Genomic DNA, 20,127 nt, shown 5'->3' with positions numbered 1-20,127 from the left:
TTTTTTCATTTCTTTGGACTGCTCACAGAGATGAGCTTCAAACAGGGAAGACTTCTTGTTGAAATATATGAATATAGTCTGCTTTGTGGGTTATCTAAAGAAGATTAGTGATCTGCACAAATTCAGATTAGGGATAAACTAATGCATTGGTTTAACATCGGTATCAGCTCATATTGGGCCTGTTGACATACATTGGCCCATTTACAAATAATGTGGAATAAACCAATCTGAGTAGCCGATGTTAGTCTGTTGTGTCAAGTTAATCCTGACATCTAGTACTCCTAATTACTGATTCAGAGAAGAGGATTTTTATTGGGCAGAAGAAGTTTCTGTATATATGTATCAAACGTGAGGCAATGTTTTGGCATTGTAGGAGTCTTGCTTAAAAATAATTTTTGGAAAAAACATTGGTGTGGGCTAAATTGTTGTTTAAAGCATCGATGTCGGTATTGGCCCTGATTTTCACAATGTGTGTATCTCCAATTCAGATTGTTCATATGTGCAGGGAATGAAGATGTTTTAAGGACAGATATTTTTTGTTTTATCAGCCTAAATTGAAACGTTTCAGTAAGGCAGAAATGGCCACTGCATCCTTGATAATTTTCTTGGGTCCACGGCTCGGAAGATGTACAGTATAAACAGACAACTACTCATCACATGGTTAAGGTGTTCTTCTGCAGAAGTTGTAGAGCTCTATGTGCAGAGAAATCTGCCTCTCACACCTCTTAACCATCAGTATAATGCAACATACTTTGGGAAGATTGGTGACTCTGAGCATGGTATTAGCAGTTAGTGTTGTTTTATGAAGGAAACAAATGAAACAACAAATGACACAAATACACTTGAACTTCAAAAAACTAAATACTTAAACCTTTGTGAAGTTCTTTCTGTAATTCACATAAGCAATCAGTAAACAAGAAAACAACAAGTTAGACTACAAACAGAAACATTTATTTTTCCTTAAAAATAAAAGACAAGATAATGTTTAAGTGAGGTACAAGAGAGATAGTAGGCATACATGTCAAGAGATTCACATGTTTTTTCTGCAACACACTGTATTATCATCCCAGTTTGATGAGCGCCCGTGTCCACAGGGCAGCCAGTATCCATCCCAGTAATGCAGAAATGTCTATGTTGATTTTAAACTGTAAAAATTCCTGTAAAACTGGCAGGAGCTAAGGAGGGTGTGAGTGGTGAAATGTTACTAAATTTACGACTTGTGGTGTGCGGTTGCGGGTGTCTTCTGTAGGGGGTTGGTTGACAGAGTAGACTTGGGGTGGGGTTGATGTTGTGGGGTGGTAGGGGGTCAGACACAGAGGTCAAGGAAAAACGAACTTGTGAACTAGAAGGGATGAGTGTTACTGTTGAAGTCAAGTGTAGGTCGAACTAATCCAGAGCTCACAGCACAGATTCCACTTAACTCAACACTACAGATGTATTGGTCTGGGCTTTCAACTGTGTGCTCTGAGAAAATTTCGTATGCTGTGAAACTTTTAAGTCTTTTTAAATAGAAACTAAAAAAATTTGAGTAGAGCTAGACTGGTTTATATTTAAGTAATCATGATTTAAGAAGGGGAAAAAAATATATTTATAGAAACATTACTGTTAATACTAAGAATCAAAACCAAACTTAGTGTTTCATTTTCTTACAAGTCAATATGGCAAGGAATCATCTACAAACATTTTAACTTCCATCAAAATAAACGTAACTTGACATTGCTGCCACTTTAAAGAGAACATTTATAGAAAATATGTTTTAAGGAACCAGAGATTTCATCAGCCGAACTTCAAATGATAGTTTATTTACATGCACCAAAATATCTCTCTCAGTTTTTCTAACCTGAATTCATCAGGTAACATGATTCAAACTGAAAAAACAAACAAACATATATATTAGCATCATGAGCAACCACAGGTCCTCAAGACGGGTCTCAAGCTAAGGTGACAATTCCAAAATAAGTACAGTTTTAATGGGCAGAAATTCCTACATTTGTATTAATCCTGATGTTTCTCCTTTCCAAAGCCAGCGGACCCAGTTATTATTACTGATAAAATATGAAACAGAAGTCATTGGTCACAAATCAGAATACTTTGGTAAGGCCTCATGCTTCTACCTGAGCTGCTGCTGACATTAGACCAGTTTTTTTTTTATCTCTGTACCTCCAGATGTCAAGCGACTAATATTCTTTTGATTCTTTTGATAAAGTAAAACAGCCTCCATCTAAAATGTGACAATGATCCATCCATGATGCCAGGCCGTTTTTGTAAACAAGAATCTGTTCTTAATGACCTGCCTGGTTAAATAAAGGTAAAATAAAAAAATAAAAATCTTGCAGAATCACAAAGTAGTTTGTTGGAAATGCAGGTGTGCAGCTAAGCTTAAAAACTTTTATAATCATTATTGACATAAATGTCCTGACTAAGCAGATCAATGTTTATCCCAGCCCTGCAGCACAGTGTGCTAACTGCTAATATTTCCTTTTTCTGTTTGGTATCGTCAGTCAATGAGGTGTCGTGACTATTCCCAATGCTTCACTACCTGAGAACCCCTGACACAGCAGTCTCTAAGTAAAGTTATGTGACCAGTGTATGATTTATTTGATATCTTTTATCACACTATGAGTAGAAATGTTGTGTCTTGCTGGTCTTTTCAGACTGCTCCAGAGGATTATAAAGGTGTGGATATAATTTTATCCAACATCTCTCTGCTTTTGTTTACATAGAAGTTGTGTGTTTAGCCACACAGAGGACATTGTCACTTGCACCCACAGACACACTACCCATGCCATTTTCTTTAAAGGTGACAAAAGGGATAACCAATTGTTTTTCTGTTTATCAGAGGTGACATGACCAGTGGCGCAAGGGGGCGAGGAGGCCCTGTGTTGCCATAGCTAAATATACATCCCTGACAGCTCCATAATAGGTTCCAGGAAGTTCAGTCGAAAATAAAAACAAAGCAACATTTCTAGCTGATTGGCTTTGAAAGGCCGTTTTTCCTTGCTGAATGGGAAAAATGTGGACTTCAGCATTCCATGGCCGTGATGCCAGTCGGATTGGATAGGCGCAGCCTTGCGTGTGCAGAACGAGCTTGGTGTGAGGGAGACACATTGCACTGCAGAAACCAACTTTATGGGAAAGAATTTGTCTACATGTTTGAAAGACCCAACAGCAAACACAAATAACAGGAATGTTTTGAGATGTGCACATCTGTCAGTTGTGCTTTTAGAGTTTTGCGAGTGGCATTTCTATGTCAATATAGGGTATTTGTCTGACATGTATTTGTTGACACTGGAACCTTTTCACTTTGTTTTTTGTAGTGTAGAACAGAAGAGTGTGAGCCCAACATTTTGTGGTTTGGAGCTAATCCTTGTAAAGCCTTTAGTGCAAGCCAAAGTAACTGGAAACCTTATACTACGATTTTACAAAGATTATCTGAGCTTTTTTCACTTTAAAGTTTTTTTATGTAATAGCTATGATTTTGCATTTCCAGATGTTGCAGTGTAATGCCTTTTTGAAAGGGTATCCTGACACCTGCATGAAACTAGCTTTTTTTTTTTTTTTTATCTCAAGTGATGCAGAAGTTAAATGAAACAATTACTGACATCTTGAAGCCTCCTGCTTTATGATGAACATTTAAACTCTTCAACGTTTTTAAACTTGTTACGTTATGTTTACAAACGCCCAGGCCTCCATCACTTTCTGTACATTTTTTTTGTATTTATAAAGATAATGCAGTCCCTGGATCCCATCCCATTTGCTCAGCTGTCTGACATTACCGCACAGTATCTTTTGAGAAGGCACTTACTGCTGCATGGTTTAGAATTACTGAACTCCTGGCAAGCAGCTCCAGTATTAGACTCCAACACCCCTTCAGTAAAATTGTTTGTTTTCCATTTTTCCCCCCTTTTTTTAGCCTCTCGTGTTTGGTCAAATTATGTGCTGAGAGATGTTTTATGACAAACAGCAAGCCCTGGGGAAGTGCACTTTATACTTCAGTGGAAGTAAGCTGCCATGTGAATAGCATTGAAGTGGCTCATTTTTTTCTCCTCTTCAGCCACTCAGCTCCTCCTTCAGATGACACACAAAGAAAAATGACAAAACTTGACTCTAATGGATGCAGAAAAGAAATCTGTAATGTTGTAAAGTTTAATTTAAATAAATGTGAGTGTTATTAGAATTATTTAATTATTGAGATGAGGATTTTATTTACACTTAGGTCAATAAATTAACCCATCCCCTCTCCAGAAAATCCAAACGGAAAGGTTTTGCAACAGTTTGACTGTTATGGTGGTGCGCTCTGATATCCAGCCCTTTTGCTGCTGCGTTTCCCTAAAGTATGGCAGTCATGCAGGCCCACAGGGGAGTAATTTATGACAGTTGTCGCCTTGGTCTGCTAAGCCAGGCTAGGGCATCTCCAACCACTCTGTGCGGGGCAATTCAGTGCCCCAGTGGGGATAAACCCGATAGGCTTTAATGTTTCCCCACCACGGAGCCTGTGTGGCATCAGCGGTTAGAAATGTCTCCTGTATGCCCCTGTTGTCCAATAGTCACGGCATGTTGCCATGGAGAGGGCAACCTGTTGCATGTAGAGAGCTTACATGCCAGTTGTGTCTTTTGTAAAACAGTCATCTGAAATGCAAGAAACATTAAATCACCTCCCGTCACCCATGTGAATGTCGAGTTTTGCTGTCCTTTAAATTTCTATATTGGTATCCACTAGTTGTATAATGTTAAACAACTTGAACATATTTCCGAGGTCATAATGGAGTCAGGTTTTTTGGGCTTCACCCATGTTGTTAAAGAAGGCAATAAAAGGTGAACAATTTAAACCGTTCAGCTAAGTTTTAATATTTGGGTATTAGGGCCTAATTTTAATCGCATTTTCATCATCAACCTAACATTTAAGTGTGCAACAATTTGAAAAAAACATATTGTAGGGTATGCAAGATTAAGTTGCCTGCACTTTTTATTTCAATGTGCCAGACACACTGTCATCAACATTCTTTATCTTCTGCTGCTCTGGAAGTATAAGAACTGGATTCTACTTGGACTGGGTTTTTTCATTTTTTGCTTTGTTTGGTAATTATAGGATGAAATTGAATGTAGCTCTTCATGTGTCAGAGAGGAAGTGATCCTTGTATCCATGCAGATAGAGCACCATCTGATGCTGATGCTGGCCATCTCTTGAAACAGCCTCTGAAAAAGTTAGAACAAAGGAATTAGACTGGTTTTAAAAGTGAATCTCACATTTTTCACTGAATCATACTTAAGAATTATAATAATTTGAAGATTTAATTCAACGCAACAGTGACACAATCACTGTCTCTCTCAAGCTCCACCCCTTCCTGTCGTCTCACCTATTTACATAGCTTAATGTTGGAACAACAACTCTTCATTCCTCCTTTTTACTAGTTGTGCTGGTGACCTTATAACCTACATAGTTGAAGTCATATCACATTTTTCATTGATTTCTTTCAAAACATCACTTTCAATATATTTCACTCTCACTGTTGCTCTACTGTCTCTCAGTTCAACTCTTCGGCACTCTCTTCGCTACGAGGTCAGACAGCACTAAGCAGTTGAAAGTTGCCCTTTACTCAGACATACTGTATATGCGTCATGCTGGCAGACTATCTGTTACTGCTACACATTTGGCTGTTGATTTTTTCTTCGTGTAGAAATGTCCAAACATTATTATGGGCTTACATTTTTCCTTACACCCAATCAATCTTGTTTTATTGTCCTGTGTAACAGTAGTTAATAACAGCTTAGATTGTTTATGACAAGTTCTATTTGTTTTCTGCATGAAGCTCAAGGTGAGGTGCAATGTGTAGGGGAACCTTTTCATTCATGTGTTAGCTCTGAAATCATTAAACAGCATGTAGCCCTGGAGATGGATCATCAGCAAGGCTTTTACTTTGGCAGTGATCAGCATGCAAAACCAACTCAGTAAAGTATTTTTTCTGTGTTTGGGAACTGGCTGACTAGCTGCTGGCCAGAGGAACACACACTGCTCTGTTGTCTTCTCAAACCACCCACCCCTTCAGCCCTGGGTAAACTGAAACAGCCAAGATTAGTATTAATCCCTCTTAATGCTGGGGCTCATAATATAGTCATTAGGTGACTTGAGACTAAGCCATCCCACCTAACTGCTGCGATTTATTAAACACACACAGAGGATTTGCTGTCAATGCTGGCTGGGTATAAAGCGAGCATCACGTCTAAATACAGTGGTATCAGCCTATTAATACTGATGAGATGTGCTGTGAATGGCTACATTCAAATGAAGGCTTCGAACACTGTGGCAGGGATGAAATGGGATGCCTGGGCTCTCCACTGAATCCTGCTTTCCTGCATGTAGTTTGAAATTCCTTAACATATTCTACATGCACCTCACTTATTGGTAAAGAAGAGACTCTGTCAGGATGGTTTGCCTATCAATTTTAATGTAAGTAAGGCCGTTTGAATTTGATTTGAATATTTTACAGATTCTGTTTAAATGTTAAATGTGTTATCAGATTTCTTTATTTTACGATGTAATCACATCAGTGTAATCACGTGATGAATGAATGCAATCTTTGATTCCTTATAGTTATTCACAGACGCACCGATTGTATTATCTTTGGCTGATTCCAATTTTTGATTATTACCTGGTCTGACCTGCTGACACCATCTTTGGCTGATACTGATTTTCCTTCTGTAAAGCACTGTAATTAAAAGCAAAAATGACATCTGGAACTTTTCTGTGATAAGAAATAATGTAATGTGCATAATAAAACAGTGACTGTTAAGTTGTTGTGTTTGTGGCCGTTCCGTTAGTGTTTGTGTCGCTGGGTGCACGGCATGAAACGGCTCGTGTGATGGAGTCTGAGATCGTCTATATTTGTGATGAACGGCAGGTCACAGCAGCGGGCTGAAAATGGTCAGATTCCGGTTATCAGCCGATCTATCCGTGCACCTTTAGTTTTTCTCATTGTAGGAATGAGAGGGCCCTGTACATGACCATTTAAATATAAAGTTTGAAAGAAGTGCTATGGCTTGTTCATGGTAGATTATTCACTATGTCTTTACTCATAAATCAGAAATACAGCTTAACATATTTCTTAGACCTTGATGGTTTCTTGATTTACATCACACAGGAAACATTTTATAACTTCACGGCTTCTGTGTTGATTTAATGGCTTAAAGTCATCCTCACCAAGGATATAGAATAATTAAAGCATCACCAGTGATGGTTCAGCTAGCTGTGATGCATTGTTAAGAAAATCACCCATAGCCCTGAGATAGTTCAGTAGGAGTTCTTAAGGGATTTAACGCTGGATGAGTGCCAGAGTTGGGGAATCTTGAATTGATGTTCACTGCTTCATGCTATCATGAAACAGTGTCATGTATTGACTCCTTAACCTTGAACCATTATGTGACACTGTACTTCATTTTACTTCATTTAATTAATAAGAATCTGAAGCAGCTTTGTCTACATAGCCAGTTAATTTAATGTTTTGTGAACAGTGTTGGATTCCTGTGAAGTGTCCTTATCCACTCAACAGTAGTTTTTCAAACACTACAACAATTTGTTCGTACTGGCCATGTGTACTTTCCAACACTCTGTAGTTGCAATGCAAGCCTTTGTTGCAGTGGTGTAATGTGTCTCATGTGAACACAGCAGAGTCGGCCTGTACAGTGCGTGGTTTCTGGAATCTCTCCTACCCCATGGGAAAGCCATTAGTGGGGAGCTGAAGGAGTGCAGCAGGTGAAACAAATAAGGACAGTAACTCCCCACTTCTCTACTCACACACATAACGTTTGGTCCTGGGTCACAGTTTGGTATGTTTGGTTACAGCAGGGAAAACCAAAAAATGGAATAAAACCTTTGGACTTTTTATATAAAATGTTTTAGACATTTAGCAGTACTCTTTATTTAGTTATATTCTTAGTTTTTTAAATATATATATTTTTAAGTTAGGGGGGGATTACCTTCCCTTAATTGTTCAAATAGGCAAGATTTTTAAACTTGTCTTCTATTAATCTATTAGTGCAGGATGCAGAGCATGTACAATGTTAAGCAGCATATACACGAAAAATACAGAGGAAAAGGAGGTTATTGTCTAGTTTATGGATCGTGACTATCTCATGCGGATTAAGAAAAAGAAAAGCTCAAATCGTTGGCAACTTTACTTAAAGGACTGTAATCACACCTGGGTGGGCTGCTGAGTTATAGTCTGTGTTGGCAGACATTCTACTTCGTGATTCACTGCACACCTGCCTGAATGCATGTGTGTATTTATGCACGTGAGCGCAGGTGATCCAGACTAATGTCGCTCACTCTGTTCAGTCTGTCCTGAAGTCAAATGTTCGCTGTGTAATAAACGGAGGGATTGTAAGGCTGACATCATTCTAAATTTATGCATTATGAGAGCCAGACTTGTAGGAATGTCATATTTTTTCTGTTCCTGCAATCCCGCACTGAAACTCAGGCCCTGAAATCAATATTAAGTGTGACTTTTTTGTTAATTTAATTTGTTCACAATGACAGGGATTTGTGGCACAGCAATCAGGTAATTTTTTGTTCTCCCCTCTCCAGATTTCAGTAAATAATATAGGTGTGCTCGCCTGCATGGAGTCTCTTTCTGTCTATCTGGGGCTGTAACATAGGCTATGTGCTGGAATAGATTTGCATCAGGTCTACCTGAAAATGTGTATCAACAGAGAACTCCTCTGTCTTGAGTCTGAGATGATAAAAAGAAGCAGGCTGTTGCTTTTCACAGTGTTAATGAAAATCTCTCTTATTGTAGCTCCGTTAAAGCCAAGTTAATTTAATGATTAACACATTTGAAAAATCCTTCAAAATAATAGTCCCCACTTATTATGTTGTAGATATGTTTTTATTATGAAAGAGCCACAACAGGAAATGTGTTTACAGCTGCAGATTTACCCACCTCTGCAGGAGAGAGAAGGAAATGAATAAACAATTTGCGTGATATGAATCTGAGGTCACCACAACTTTTGAATAGTCATAAACTTGTCATGAAGTGTACATCTGTAGTTGATATGTCTACTTAATTCCATCTGATCTCTTTGCTAAATCTGTTGGTCACATTAGCCATATTCAACCCTGTTTCTTGCATTTGTTTGAGTTATTCCCACTTCTATCTCTAGTTTTCGTTGGCAACTTCTGCTATCCTGTTGCTTTTTCTTTCTCAACCTTCTTCTTTGTCCCTCCATCCTTCATTCACGGCTTGCACTTGGGGATGGCGGCACTCATAAGAGGGGTGTAAAATCCAGTCCGAGCCAGAGCATGTGTGCTGGTTTATCCAGCCGAATGGATGCCATCTGCAGCTTAACCCTTCACTCCACCCAACCTCCAGCCCTCCAAACCTCATTACACCAACTGTACTCCCTCTCCCCACCTCCCTCTCTCCTGATCCTTTCCTCATCCCCTTTCTTCTTTCCCCGCCCAACATCTTCACCAAGACACACACTGACATTGGCAAGGGTACATGGTTAAAGGATGTGATGGAAATTGTGCGTCTTGCTCTCCAATGTTTGTTTTTCTGGAAATAGAGGTGATAATGCGAGCCTGCCTCATCTGAAGGGCACCTCAGTGGGACACTACAAGCAAACACTTCTGCTTAAAAAATGAAATGGGATAGTTTGGATTAGATGGCAGCATTTAAGCACGAGGCAGCTTATGAAGAAATGTGTAAAGTTTATTTTTTTATCAGCTTCAGTTACATAAAAATATATATTTTTGAAATATTTTATTCAACAACCATAACATTCTGACAAACTACTTCTTTGAGCTCACAGTGATACAAACTATTTCCCACACAAACACAAATTAATAGAGAAGTGTTTGTGTGGGTGAATTTAGCAGGATAAAACATCCGTTATTTATAAGCACACTAAGCGTAAAGTATGTCCATCCATCACAAAAGGGACAGCAGGCTGTGAAACACATTAAGTGGACGTTGGGGCCGGGCCAGCTCCCCGCCGGAATAATGTGGCCTCTGTGCAAACTATGCAGCATAGAAAATACATTTTATGTACAGGATAACAGGTGCAAAATCCTGCAGTGGCTGACAGGCTCCAGCCAAGGCAAGGTTCAGTAATGAAGTCATGCTGTTTAAAATCACCTTCTTCTTTATTTTTTACAACATGAAAACAGCATTTAGCTTAAAAGATTTGACTAAAGAACCTTTCTATCAAAAGTCTTTTAAGAGATTTAAACAAAAAGACAAAGCGTTATTGCTTTTCCTCTGTCTGACACTTTAATGCATTACCCAATAACGGAGCATATCACCTTTGACTCTTACTCTAATCCTGCAAGGCACATCTTTCCTTTTTTAGGCTGTTAGAAAATAAGCATAGCAAGTGAGATTTGTTTATCTAATGCAAATCTTTAAAAGAGAAAACAAAGAGCTAGAATAATGTTTTACATGGAGGACCTCTTTAGCTTTCTTTTATTGTCTGTTTGAATAAATCAACCAGTGCACAACATAAAACAAGTAAACCCATCATTAATTAAAAGTTGAATCTCCGACTGTTACTTCTGAGCCAGTTACATCCAGCAGAGCCCTGCCTGAGGAACTAAAACTGTTCTGCTGCGGCTCACGGGAGCAAGAATCCAGCATTGTCAGGAGATAAATCATGACGTGCAGAAAGGTGGCCAGTGAAATCTTAAAATGTATTCTAAATCTGACTGCCGACCTGTTCGGAGCGGCTAAAACAAGGCTGATGACCACTATGACCTAGTGTTTGTTAAAAGCATTGCTGCTCCATCTTCTAAAAGCTAAAGCTCTGAGACAGTTTTCTTCCTAATCCAGAATTAAATGAATCCAATCTTCAAATCAAAGTGAAATACAAGTATTGATCATCTTCTTCAGATCAGTCAGAGAGATTTATTTTTAAATGCTCCTCAAATGATAAAAACACGACTTTTGTTGCTTGTCTTTGTATTCAAACAAAATTTAGATTATTTAACAATACCCCAGCTGCAATCATCATATTTAAATAAGGATTAGCAGCTTGTTCATCCAAAAGCTGTACCTCGAAGGCTTCTGTTATAACTTGGGTGAAAAGCTTGATACTCCTCCATAGAAGTAATGTGAAGACATGTTTTTGATTGACTCAGTAGTGGATTATGCTGTAGGAGCTTATACATACTTGTAAGTCTGTTGGTTCTCTGTTTCTTGAACAATTCGATTGAGCGTTCTTGTAAATACAAATGCAAACTATATTCCATGTACCCCTTCAGGAAATGCTCTCTGGCAGTAGCCATTACAGCCGTCCTCCCAAGCATTTTTTGAAAACTTTTAATTTCTCCGGGGCTTTCAAATTGCCTGTTTAGGTTCTGCAGAGGCATTGTTCCAGGCATCTATAAAATACCTCTGTGGCTCAATGAAATGACCATATGTAGCTCCATAGCACTGTTCCAACCTAATTGCCCCCTTTCACAAGTGTCAATTTCATTCAGGAGAACACAGGGATGGAGGGCAGGAGAGAGGAGTGAAACAAAAGTAGGGGGGGGGCGGAGGGCTAAGGAAAGCTGACATTCATCAAACTTCTCCCGAAAGATGTATAAGAATACTGTCGTGCGGGACTTTGTTCGGCAGATGAACAGCAGCGTTCTCTCTGGATTTCATTTAGCCTTGCTCTTCTTGTTAAAGCGTTGCCTCTCTCCTCAGCACGAGGAGCCTCTGCATCGCAGCCAAGGACCATGACTCTTAATTTTAGCAGCTGAAGAGGTCCAGATCAATAACCATCAGTGTTTGGTTTTGGGCCGCTGCGTCGGTCAAAGTGGGGGATACAGCCCTCCCTTAACCCTCCCTGCCTCTGTTGCACCTTATAGAAGGTGTCATTCTGTTTTTGCCCATTATCACAACACACGTGAACTGTTTGTTAGTGGGCTTTTGTGTGTATGAGCTGTGCACACAGGTTTTTACTGCTATGACTTCTAAGATATGCGACAGCTTGCTGCAAGGTAATTCAGCTATTCCTGAGGCAAGACATAACTTGAAAAAACTACATGCAAGTTCAGACGATGCAAAATTGACCGCTGTACGTTGTTATAATGTGAATATTTGCCTATATAGATGCTATGTGTAGTTTGACAGAATCAAAGTATCAACAAAAGAGAATCACAGTAACTGAAAGAGTATCATAGGGTGTGTTGTAAGAATGCGTCTCTAGGATTAGCAAGTCTGTTTTAAGAACACAAACAACCAGAACATTTGTAGTTGCAGATTAATGTTAAAGTCATGTTTAAAAATGATCTTTGGTTGATTACAGACAGTGGATTTAATGTTTAATTATGATCTTTTGTCAAGTTGGCCACTCAACTACCTCCAATCATCGTGCGATAATCTTTTCTTCTGGTGTTTTCATTTTAAGAAGAAAAGCTGTTGTTCATCATAGCTCCCTATGAGAGAGACAGACTTATTTGTGTATTTCTGCAACCTTTTTCAGAGCTCACAGAGGTGCAAAATGTATCTCTAACACTAAATGTAACATCACATGAAGCGTTTCTGCTTTGCAACATTTTTGTTCCATTTGGATAATATCCTCTGTACTCTTTGTTAAATTTGCTTTACAAGAGCAATTCCAGTACGGTACAAATGTAAATCTTTCTTTATTTTCCTGTACCAGCACTTGAAAGCACTAGAAACGTTGCCTCTGTTGATCATCTCTTATATGCTGTGATTCCGTGGAAGACTGGCCTGTTTGCCTAACGCCTGGCTCTGTTTAGAGAGCTTTGGAAAGATCTTTGGAGCCTTCACATTGAGTATTTTCTGTGTTTTTTTTTCTATAGAGATGGTTTGGTTGGATATATATATATTGTTTATGTTTTATATCTAGATGTTCTCTGAGCAGATGTTTTCTCCTGTTTTCCTGACAATAAGGTGCATCTGCAGCACTGATTTGTCTCCTGCTGTTGCTCCCTGAGTTCTAAGCCTTTTCTGCTCCAGTGCCAATACATGTGCATGTTTTAAAGATGGCCTCTATTTTGCGGTGAGCCGGCCTCATCCCGAGGTGCTCTCCTGGGGGGCAAAGGTTCACCCCTGCTTTCCCTCTCTCTTTGCTGGGGTCATTTGGAGAGGTAATCCACACATGGCTGGATACTCTCCCTACAGCTCCAAACAGAAAGATGGAGCTCCTGCATGGTAACGAAAGATAGGATTAGGTTCATGCTGAATCGTAATGGGCTCATTTCACAAACCTCTTTTTTTTTTTTACCAATTAAGCTGTACTCGAGTTGGACTTGTACACATTCTTAAATCAGGACTTGTACCCAGCAAACCCAGCCCTTAGATGGCAACATGCACGCCTGGTTGAGCTGCTTTAATCCTGCGTTTTCTTTTTTATTTTGGTCAATGTCAGCCAGAGGTTAACCTGGTTATAGAATGATTGCCTCACCACAGCTGTAGCCGTCGTTATTTATTTCACTCTACTCCACAAGCCCCGGAGATTGAGTTGAAGTACAGAGCCTGTATTTAGACTTTATATAAGAAGATTGGTGGTGGCCACTGACAGACCGCTCCAGTCAGCCCTGTGTTCACCGATGGCCAGTCGGATCAATACAACACAATTGAGTTTTCCAATCTGTGGTCTTTGGGAACGCAGCCACAGCACTTACAGGGTGATCGCATCTGATGAAGTCTTCATCAGGGTCTATTGACAGATTCATTTGAGCACCTTTCTTCCCCCCCTTACTACACTGTAAAGTAATGGGACACAAAAACCCTCTTTAAAAAGTTTTCTTGCAGCTGATGGATGGATCAAACCAACAGAGCTATCTCTCTCTTTGAAATTAACTCCTTTTTTAAGTTTTATTTTTTGAGTTATATTAAGACTTTGCTTAAGTCATGTGTTTGTTATATCTTTTATGATTTGGATGATTTGTTTTTTGTAGTTCTAGTAGCTAAATTTACACTCAGTTACCCTTCATCCATTGAGCCAAAACTGCTAAGCTTTCAGATTTTTACAATAACTAAAATAAAACACCAGATGAAAAAATATTCAGAAAAGAAGCGAGCACGATTTGCTTTTGAAAGCGAGGCCCAAAAGTGACCTGGCGGCTGATAAAGGGACTGTGTAAATTTCCAAATTATTTCATATTTGATATCCAAACAAGCCGCAGGGGTATTGGATATCACACGCTAATGCAAGGCGGTCACATGTGCACTTGGGAAATTGGTTGGACCCTCTCCCCGGCGCTTTTGATGTCCAAGTTGTTTTTTCTCGTCTGGAGTGGAGCTGCTCTTAAGAAAGCCATAATCCTCACAGTATTGCTGTGGCAAGCATTCCTCTGGCACAACATTTCACAACGGCCTGCGTGACTCCACTAATTTTCTGTTGTTTTTTTTACCTGTTTTGTATTTTTGTCCCCCCCCCCCTCCTTGACCCGTCCTCTCTGAATTCTCCAAAAAAAAGAGGGACTATTGAAGTCAGGGTGCATTGACTAAAGGTGGTTTCCCACAGTGCATTGCCCAGCGAAGCTCCTTTGTCCATGAAGAGGGAGATCTGCTGCATCTTAGACTGCAGAAGGACTGGATTCGATAAATTAAAGGAATCAGTTTTTATTTTGGTCTCTTAGATAATATTTTATTAATAATCAATTGATGTTTTTTTCCCCAAATTTATTTATTGGTATTTCTTCTTTTTCACAAACAATAACAAATGGCTCAGAAAAAAATTGGTCTGAACACCATCATCAACCATAGTTTCTTGTTTTTGTTTTTTCCAAAAGAGAGCTGCGTCCATAGTTAGTCAAGCAAAATGCTTGCAAGTGTCGAAGCCACAGTAGAGTTTGAGAAACGGAGGTGTAGGGTACATATTTGCATGAATCGTCCTTTCGTAGAGTGAATTTAACAGGTCAAATATTCAAGAGGAAAACACTCCATGATAATCTTATGCCAGTTTGCCTTTGAGGGTGATTTTTCTTGCTTATCTATGGCAGAAAGATATTCTTCCTCACAGCACAAGTGAGGATATCATACAGTCTGCTAGAGCGAGTACAAACAATAGCATCTTGACACGGATGACCCAGGAGTTAAGAAACAGGATTCATACTCAAAGTCACACCCAGAATGTTTTCCCCATTAACGTTTTTAATTTCAGAAGGCATAACCTTTTTATCTTTGCAATGTTTTTGGTAAATCATTGCTTATGACGTCTGTAGAACACATTAGGGCTGATTTTTTTATGGTCTTGCTTATATCACTTCTTCGCTGTCGCTTTGAAACAAGACAGTACTTTTGCCATCGCAGATCTTTGCTCACGTCCACCATGTCTGTACACCTCTGTTCTTCAGCTAGTGATATCAAACAAGGAAAGCCAAAAGCAGATAGCGCCCTCCTCTGGTTAAAAAAATTGTATTGCAATATATTTTTTGTCTCATAGATTGAAATGATGCTATCTTGAGGTAGCAAAATGAGTGATCATTGTCCTAAACAGTTGAATTATTTATTTCAGTGTCTCGTAGCTGTTCTCTCCCTCTTCCCATCTCTACCGCCTTCATAGTTCCCTTCTTTTTTTCTCTTCCCTCTCTCTCTGCATCCTGTGACGTTAATTCCTCAGTTATCGGGCCCCCTCGGGCAACGGTGCTGTTTACACAGACCCTTATACACAGTGCAGGGAAAAGTACATTAAACTCCACAAAGCACTGTTGTCCACTCTGGGTCTGCCTTGTTGTGTGAGCAGCAATTTCTGAGGTCAGCGTCTTCACAGGGGAACCCCACGAGGTGTAAAATTGCCCAGTTTTAGTGTTCAAGCTGAAAAGAAGGGAGTTGCTTTCTCTTTTTGAGTATGTGGTGCTTGGTGTTAAAATAGTATAATTTTTAGGTATTGATTACCTATTGGAATGCAATTAAATATCTAATAAACTGATGGGGCTGAAGTTAACTACTAGTAAGAAAGTGATCTGATATTGTGCTCATAATGCTTACTGTTGTATGTGTTTTGTTTCCTCCTCAGAATTATCAGATGTTGAACCCAATATTTTCCTGAGGCCCTTCCTAGAAGTGGTCCGCTCTGAAGACACAACTGGACCAATAACAGGCCTTGCCCTTACCTCCGTCAACAAGTTCCTCTCCTATGGCCTTATAGGTGAGAAATCGTCATGTGTTTTTTTTTTTTTCTATTCTGTAATATTTAAGTTGACCATGAACGTGTACGTACTGTTGTATGTGGTAAAAACCAGCACATGAAACTGATGACAATGAATGACTAAGATTCAGTCTTTTTTTTTGTTTACTTTATATTTCAGTCATCTGTCATGGGTTTAATGTCTTTGCAGCACAGAAAAAGGGTGTTGTAAACTATAAACAACGTTAACTAAATAATTCAGATCAGAAATGAGCTTATAACGCATCACAGCGTGGCATCACACTAAGGGGTTTTATCATATAGCACAACCACACAGTTCTGCCTTTATATCACTGTGAAGGTTAACTGGATTTATTCACAGTAATTAATGGTAAATGGACTTGAGCTTGAGTTTGTCGCATTCTGACAAACAGAAGACTATGAAGTAGCTTCAATACATGCATGAAGATCCCACAGGTTTCTCACCAGTGACAGTGAATTTTCCTGAATATCACTTGCTGTGTTAACACATTACTCAACCTGAGAATATTTTACTTGAATGCTGTCAGAAAAAAGTCAGAATGAAATTGGTTTGAAAAAATGTGGCAGTTGGGCTGCATTCACACAATCTATTCTAGTTGGAAAATGTCAGGACAGTTTCAGGAGTGCAGTGCATGTGTAAAAGGTGCTTTGGTCAAATGAAAGTGACGTTTATTCAGGCCAATCAAAAATGCAAAGCCCCTTTTTTTCTGCCGTGAAAAAAAACAAAAAACAGAGCCCACACAGCAGCTTCATTATGAAAGACTCAGGACATTGTGATGTGTTAAAATACAGTCATGTCACGGGTATTCAAACTCTGTGAGTACTAACTAATTTTACTTTTAGCTTTACTTTTTTCAGCAAGGCTTCCGAATTTCAGCCATAAGCGATATGAAGTATTTTTTGGTCTTTTGTCCTTACCTTGCCTTTGTGTATATTGATGTCAAAATAGTACAGATGAAATCTGGATAACAAATATGTTATTGCAAAATACAAATATTAGGCCTGGACTGGTGTATAATGTGTTATATCCACATATTTTATCCAGATACTGATCACATGTTAGTTTTTGTTAAAAATGGGGCACTCTCTTCCGATAGCATATGGCTCATCTTTTCTAACGGCATGCTAAATGTTAGCCACTGCTGCGGCTGATGGTCATGCAAGTTCAGCATTCTGATAAGTGATGCAGAAGCTGACTTGTGTTGACGTATGCACAGGACTGCCTGTCTTCATCAGCCTCATCATGGAAATATGACAGTGTGTCTGCCAGTGTTGTTAAGTCACCAGATGTTGGTCTAAGTAGCAGGAGTTGAGTCAACATAACATTGCTGTCAAAACAGCTGCAGTCATCGCTAAACAACTACAGGAACATTGTAGCCCACTATTAAAAAGTACTGGGTATGTGTTCTTGTTCCCCACCGGGGAGCCTCTGTGGTAAATACTATCTGTTCAACGATCACCAACTAAATCAGCCCCTGACTCCCAGAGCCTCTGTCTGTCACCCTAGACCCAGCACTAGCTCCCTTAATCCCACCACCCTCCCACCCCACACCCCTGACGCCATCTCAACACGACTAGTATCTCATCAACACTCTTCTAAGGGGAGCACCACCGAGGTGATGCAGCTCAGTTGCTCTCACTCTGCGCTGACTGTAAAGATGTATAAATCTGACAAAAGTTGGACATCTTTATAAACCCTCCTTTATCGCAGTTTGCCTTTTGTTCCTCAAACAGCGTAAAGTCTCTGCAGCCGGCTTTCACTATCTCCTTCTCTTGTTTTACTAAGCCATGCATCCATTTCTGGTTCTGTGGGTGGGGGTGGGGTCAGGCTGTGAGAATGCAATATTGAATGTGAGTTCAAAGAGTATTGAAACTTGATCTTGGAGAATGTGTCTCCCTGAGGAGACTCAAGACATTTTTCCATGAAGGTGTACAGTGACTGTAAGATTTAGATTTTCAAGTTGAGGTGTACTCTCCCCTGCAGTAATTGCATCAGTCGTCAAGTCAATTGTAAAACTACAGAATATAGATTTCCATGAGTTATTAAGAAGATAACAATTTTGACATGTCCTGTGACTTTTAATTGAAGAGACAACAGTGGTTTAAAATTGTATCCTTGCTGAATATCAAACACTTGACCGGCTTTTTTTTATGAATAAATCTAAAGGTGAGGCAGACATCATGCTATATGAAGGGTGTCACTGCAACTCAGCCTGCAACTCAAAATGAGAAAAACCTTTCTTTTATGTATTCATCAGGATCAGGATTTGTTAGGGAACCATGAAGGAAACTGTGGATATATTTGGGGATAATTGATGGCTCAGTGCTAGTAATATTGTGAAAACCAACTAGATTGTGTAACTCCAACTAAGGCCAACCATGTGATGACATCGTCCATGCATAAGGACAATTGTTGCTGTCAAAAAACACTAGTTAGATTTGTATGAGCTCACATAAGTTTACTTCAAACCAAGTCACACAAATCATAAACCAATATTTTAACAATAACGTTCATTATTTATTCATAAAAATAAAAATTCTCAAAAATCCAGAGGGATGTCTTTAAGTCTGTACTGACTATTAATAATTCATGCCCAAAATACTTATTTCATATGAGCTAGAATCATCAACTGACCTTTGGATGTATATTACTGAAGAGACAGAAAGCACTTTAATGCTGGTATTGTCGAGTACTGCCATCTACTGGCTTGGAAGAAATACAAAATCGACCTTTTGTGGCCATTATGATCACAATATTTCTCATCTCTTTTGGATTCAGATTTTCTTCAACTATGTTTCAGTTTTTTTTTTTTTTTTTTTTTTTTTATGTGATAAGGTAAAAAAAATCTGTTTGTTTTAGTTTAGTAACCTGCAGTGAGACATACACTGCTGAAGAGCTTCTGTATGTGGACATAATGTTGCTATTGTATTGTGATAGTTGCTGAATTAATTGTGTTAAAGTTGTAAGCCATCAGCAAAGGATGTGTGTGTTGACATTTACGATCAGTTTAGGTAGGAACAGAACACATTACACTATGATCCCTCTCTAACTTTACAGTCAGAAAACCCACAGGCAGTTACACTCCTACAAATGCTGTCTGTTAAATCTCATCCTCCACTACAGTGGTTAACGCCAAACATTTCCCCCTACTCCTAAAACATGTCCACCACCTTCCTCTAATTTTTGTTTTGTTTTTTTAAGCATGTACAAGGTCCAAGAGAAAGCAAAAGGAAATCATCTCCTCCTTACACCCACTCATTGCACTCAACCATTTCATTTAGTGGGAGATAATTCCTCTCAATCTGTGGCCGGAGGTCTACTGGCATGAAGGGAGCAGTAAACTAAGCCTAGCTGCTGACAGATATCCAGATCCCTTCTCTCTCCTGTCTTTTCCCCATGCTCGTCTCTCCTCCCCCGTTCCATCTTCGTTCTCCCTCTTTTCCTCCTGCCCCGCACAGTCAGCAAAGCCCCTCACAGTGCTGCTAGCAGCCATGTGGTCACTAGCCCCCACAGGGCTCAGAGCGAGGCTCAGCTGAGGCTTAACCTGCAGCCACTGCTAGAGTATATAAGCTTAGTGTACAGCTGTAGTCTGCCATGATTTAAGGGTTCCATACATTGTTATTCTTAAATAAAATCACTGTTACAAGGAAAAGAAAGAAGCACATGGAATGCGAAATGATTTTACATGTAGGGGAACAAAGAAAAGAGAAACAGCCTCCTACTCAACTCAAAACCAAATCCATTTATAAATAAATTCTGGTTAAAACAGAAACAAATCACCACATGTTTGCAGTAGTTTGGTGAAATTTAGTTTTTAATAATGGACTGATAAAACTGCTGTGTCATGAAGAGGAGCCTTCAGAAAGCTGGTATAATTAACAAAAAAAAGACACATCATGCACTTCAGAAGAAAACAGTTTAAACAGTGTGAAGATGCATCTAAACTAAATAAAACTGAAAGAGACAAAGACAGCGATAGCTTAGGAAATACAGAAAAATAG

The 20,127-nt window shown here is 39.2% G+C and overlaps 1 protein-coding gene across 3 annotated transcripts in view; it reads left to right on the top strand.

Moving 5' to 3' along the window:
* gbf1 (golgi brefeldin A resistant guanine nucleotide exchange factor 1) overlaps positions 1 to 20,127 on the top strand; it is a 71,328-nt gene that overhangs the window by 15,787 nt on the left and 35,414 nt on the right. For all 3 annotated transcript variants that reach the window (XM_061040507.1, XM_061040508.1, XM_061040506.1), the window contains exon 4: positions 15,973 to 16,104. In XM_061040507.1, the coding sequence (XP_060896490.1) occupies positions 15,973 to 16,104 (132 nt within the window). The remainder of the gene's footprint in view (positions 1 to 15,972; positions 16,105 to 20,127) is intronic.

Source organism: Labrus mixtus, chromosome 6 (assembly GCF_963584025.1).
Source record: "Labrus mixtus chromosome 6, fLabMix1.1, whole genome shotgun sequence".
Lineage (NCBI taxonomy): Eukaryota > Metazoa > Chordata > Actinopteri > Labriformes > Labridae > Labrus > Labrus mixtus.
Note: the sequence above shows the minus strand (reverse complement) of the source record. Positions and strands in the feature narration are given on the sequence as shown.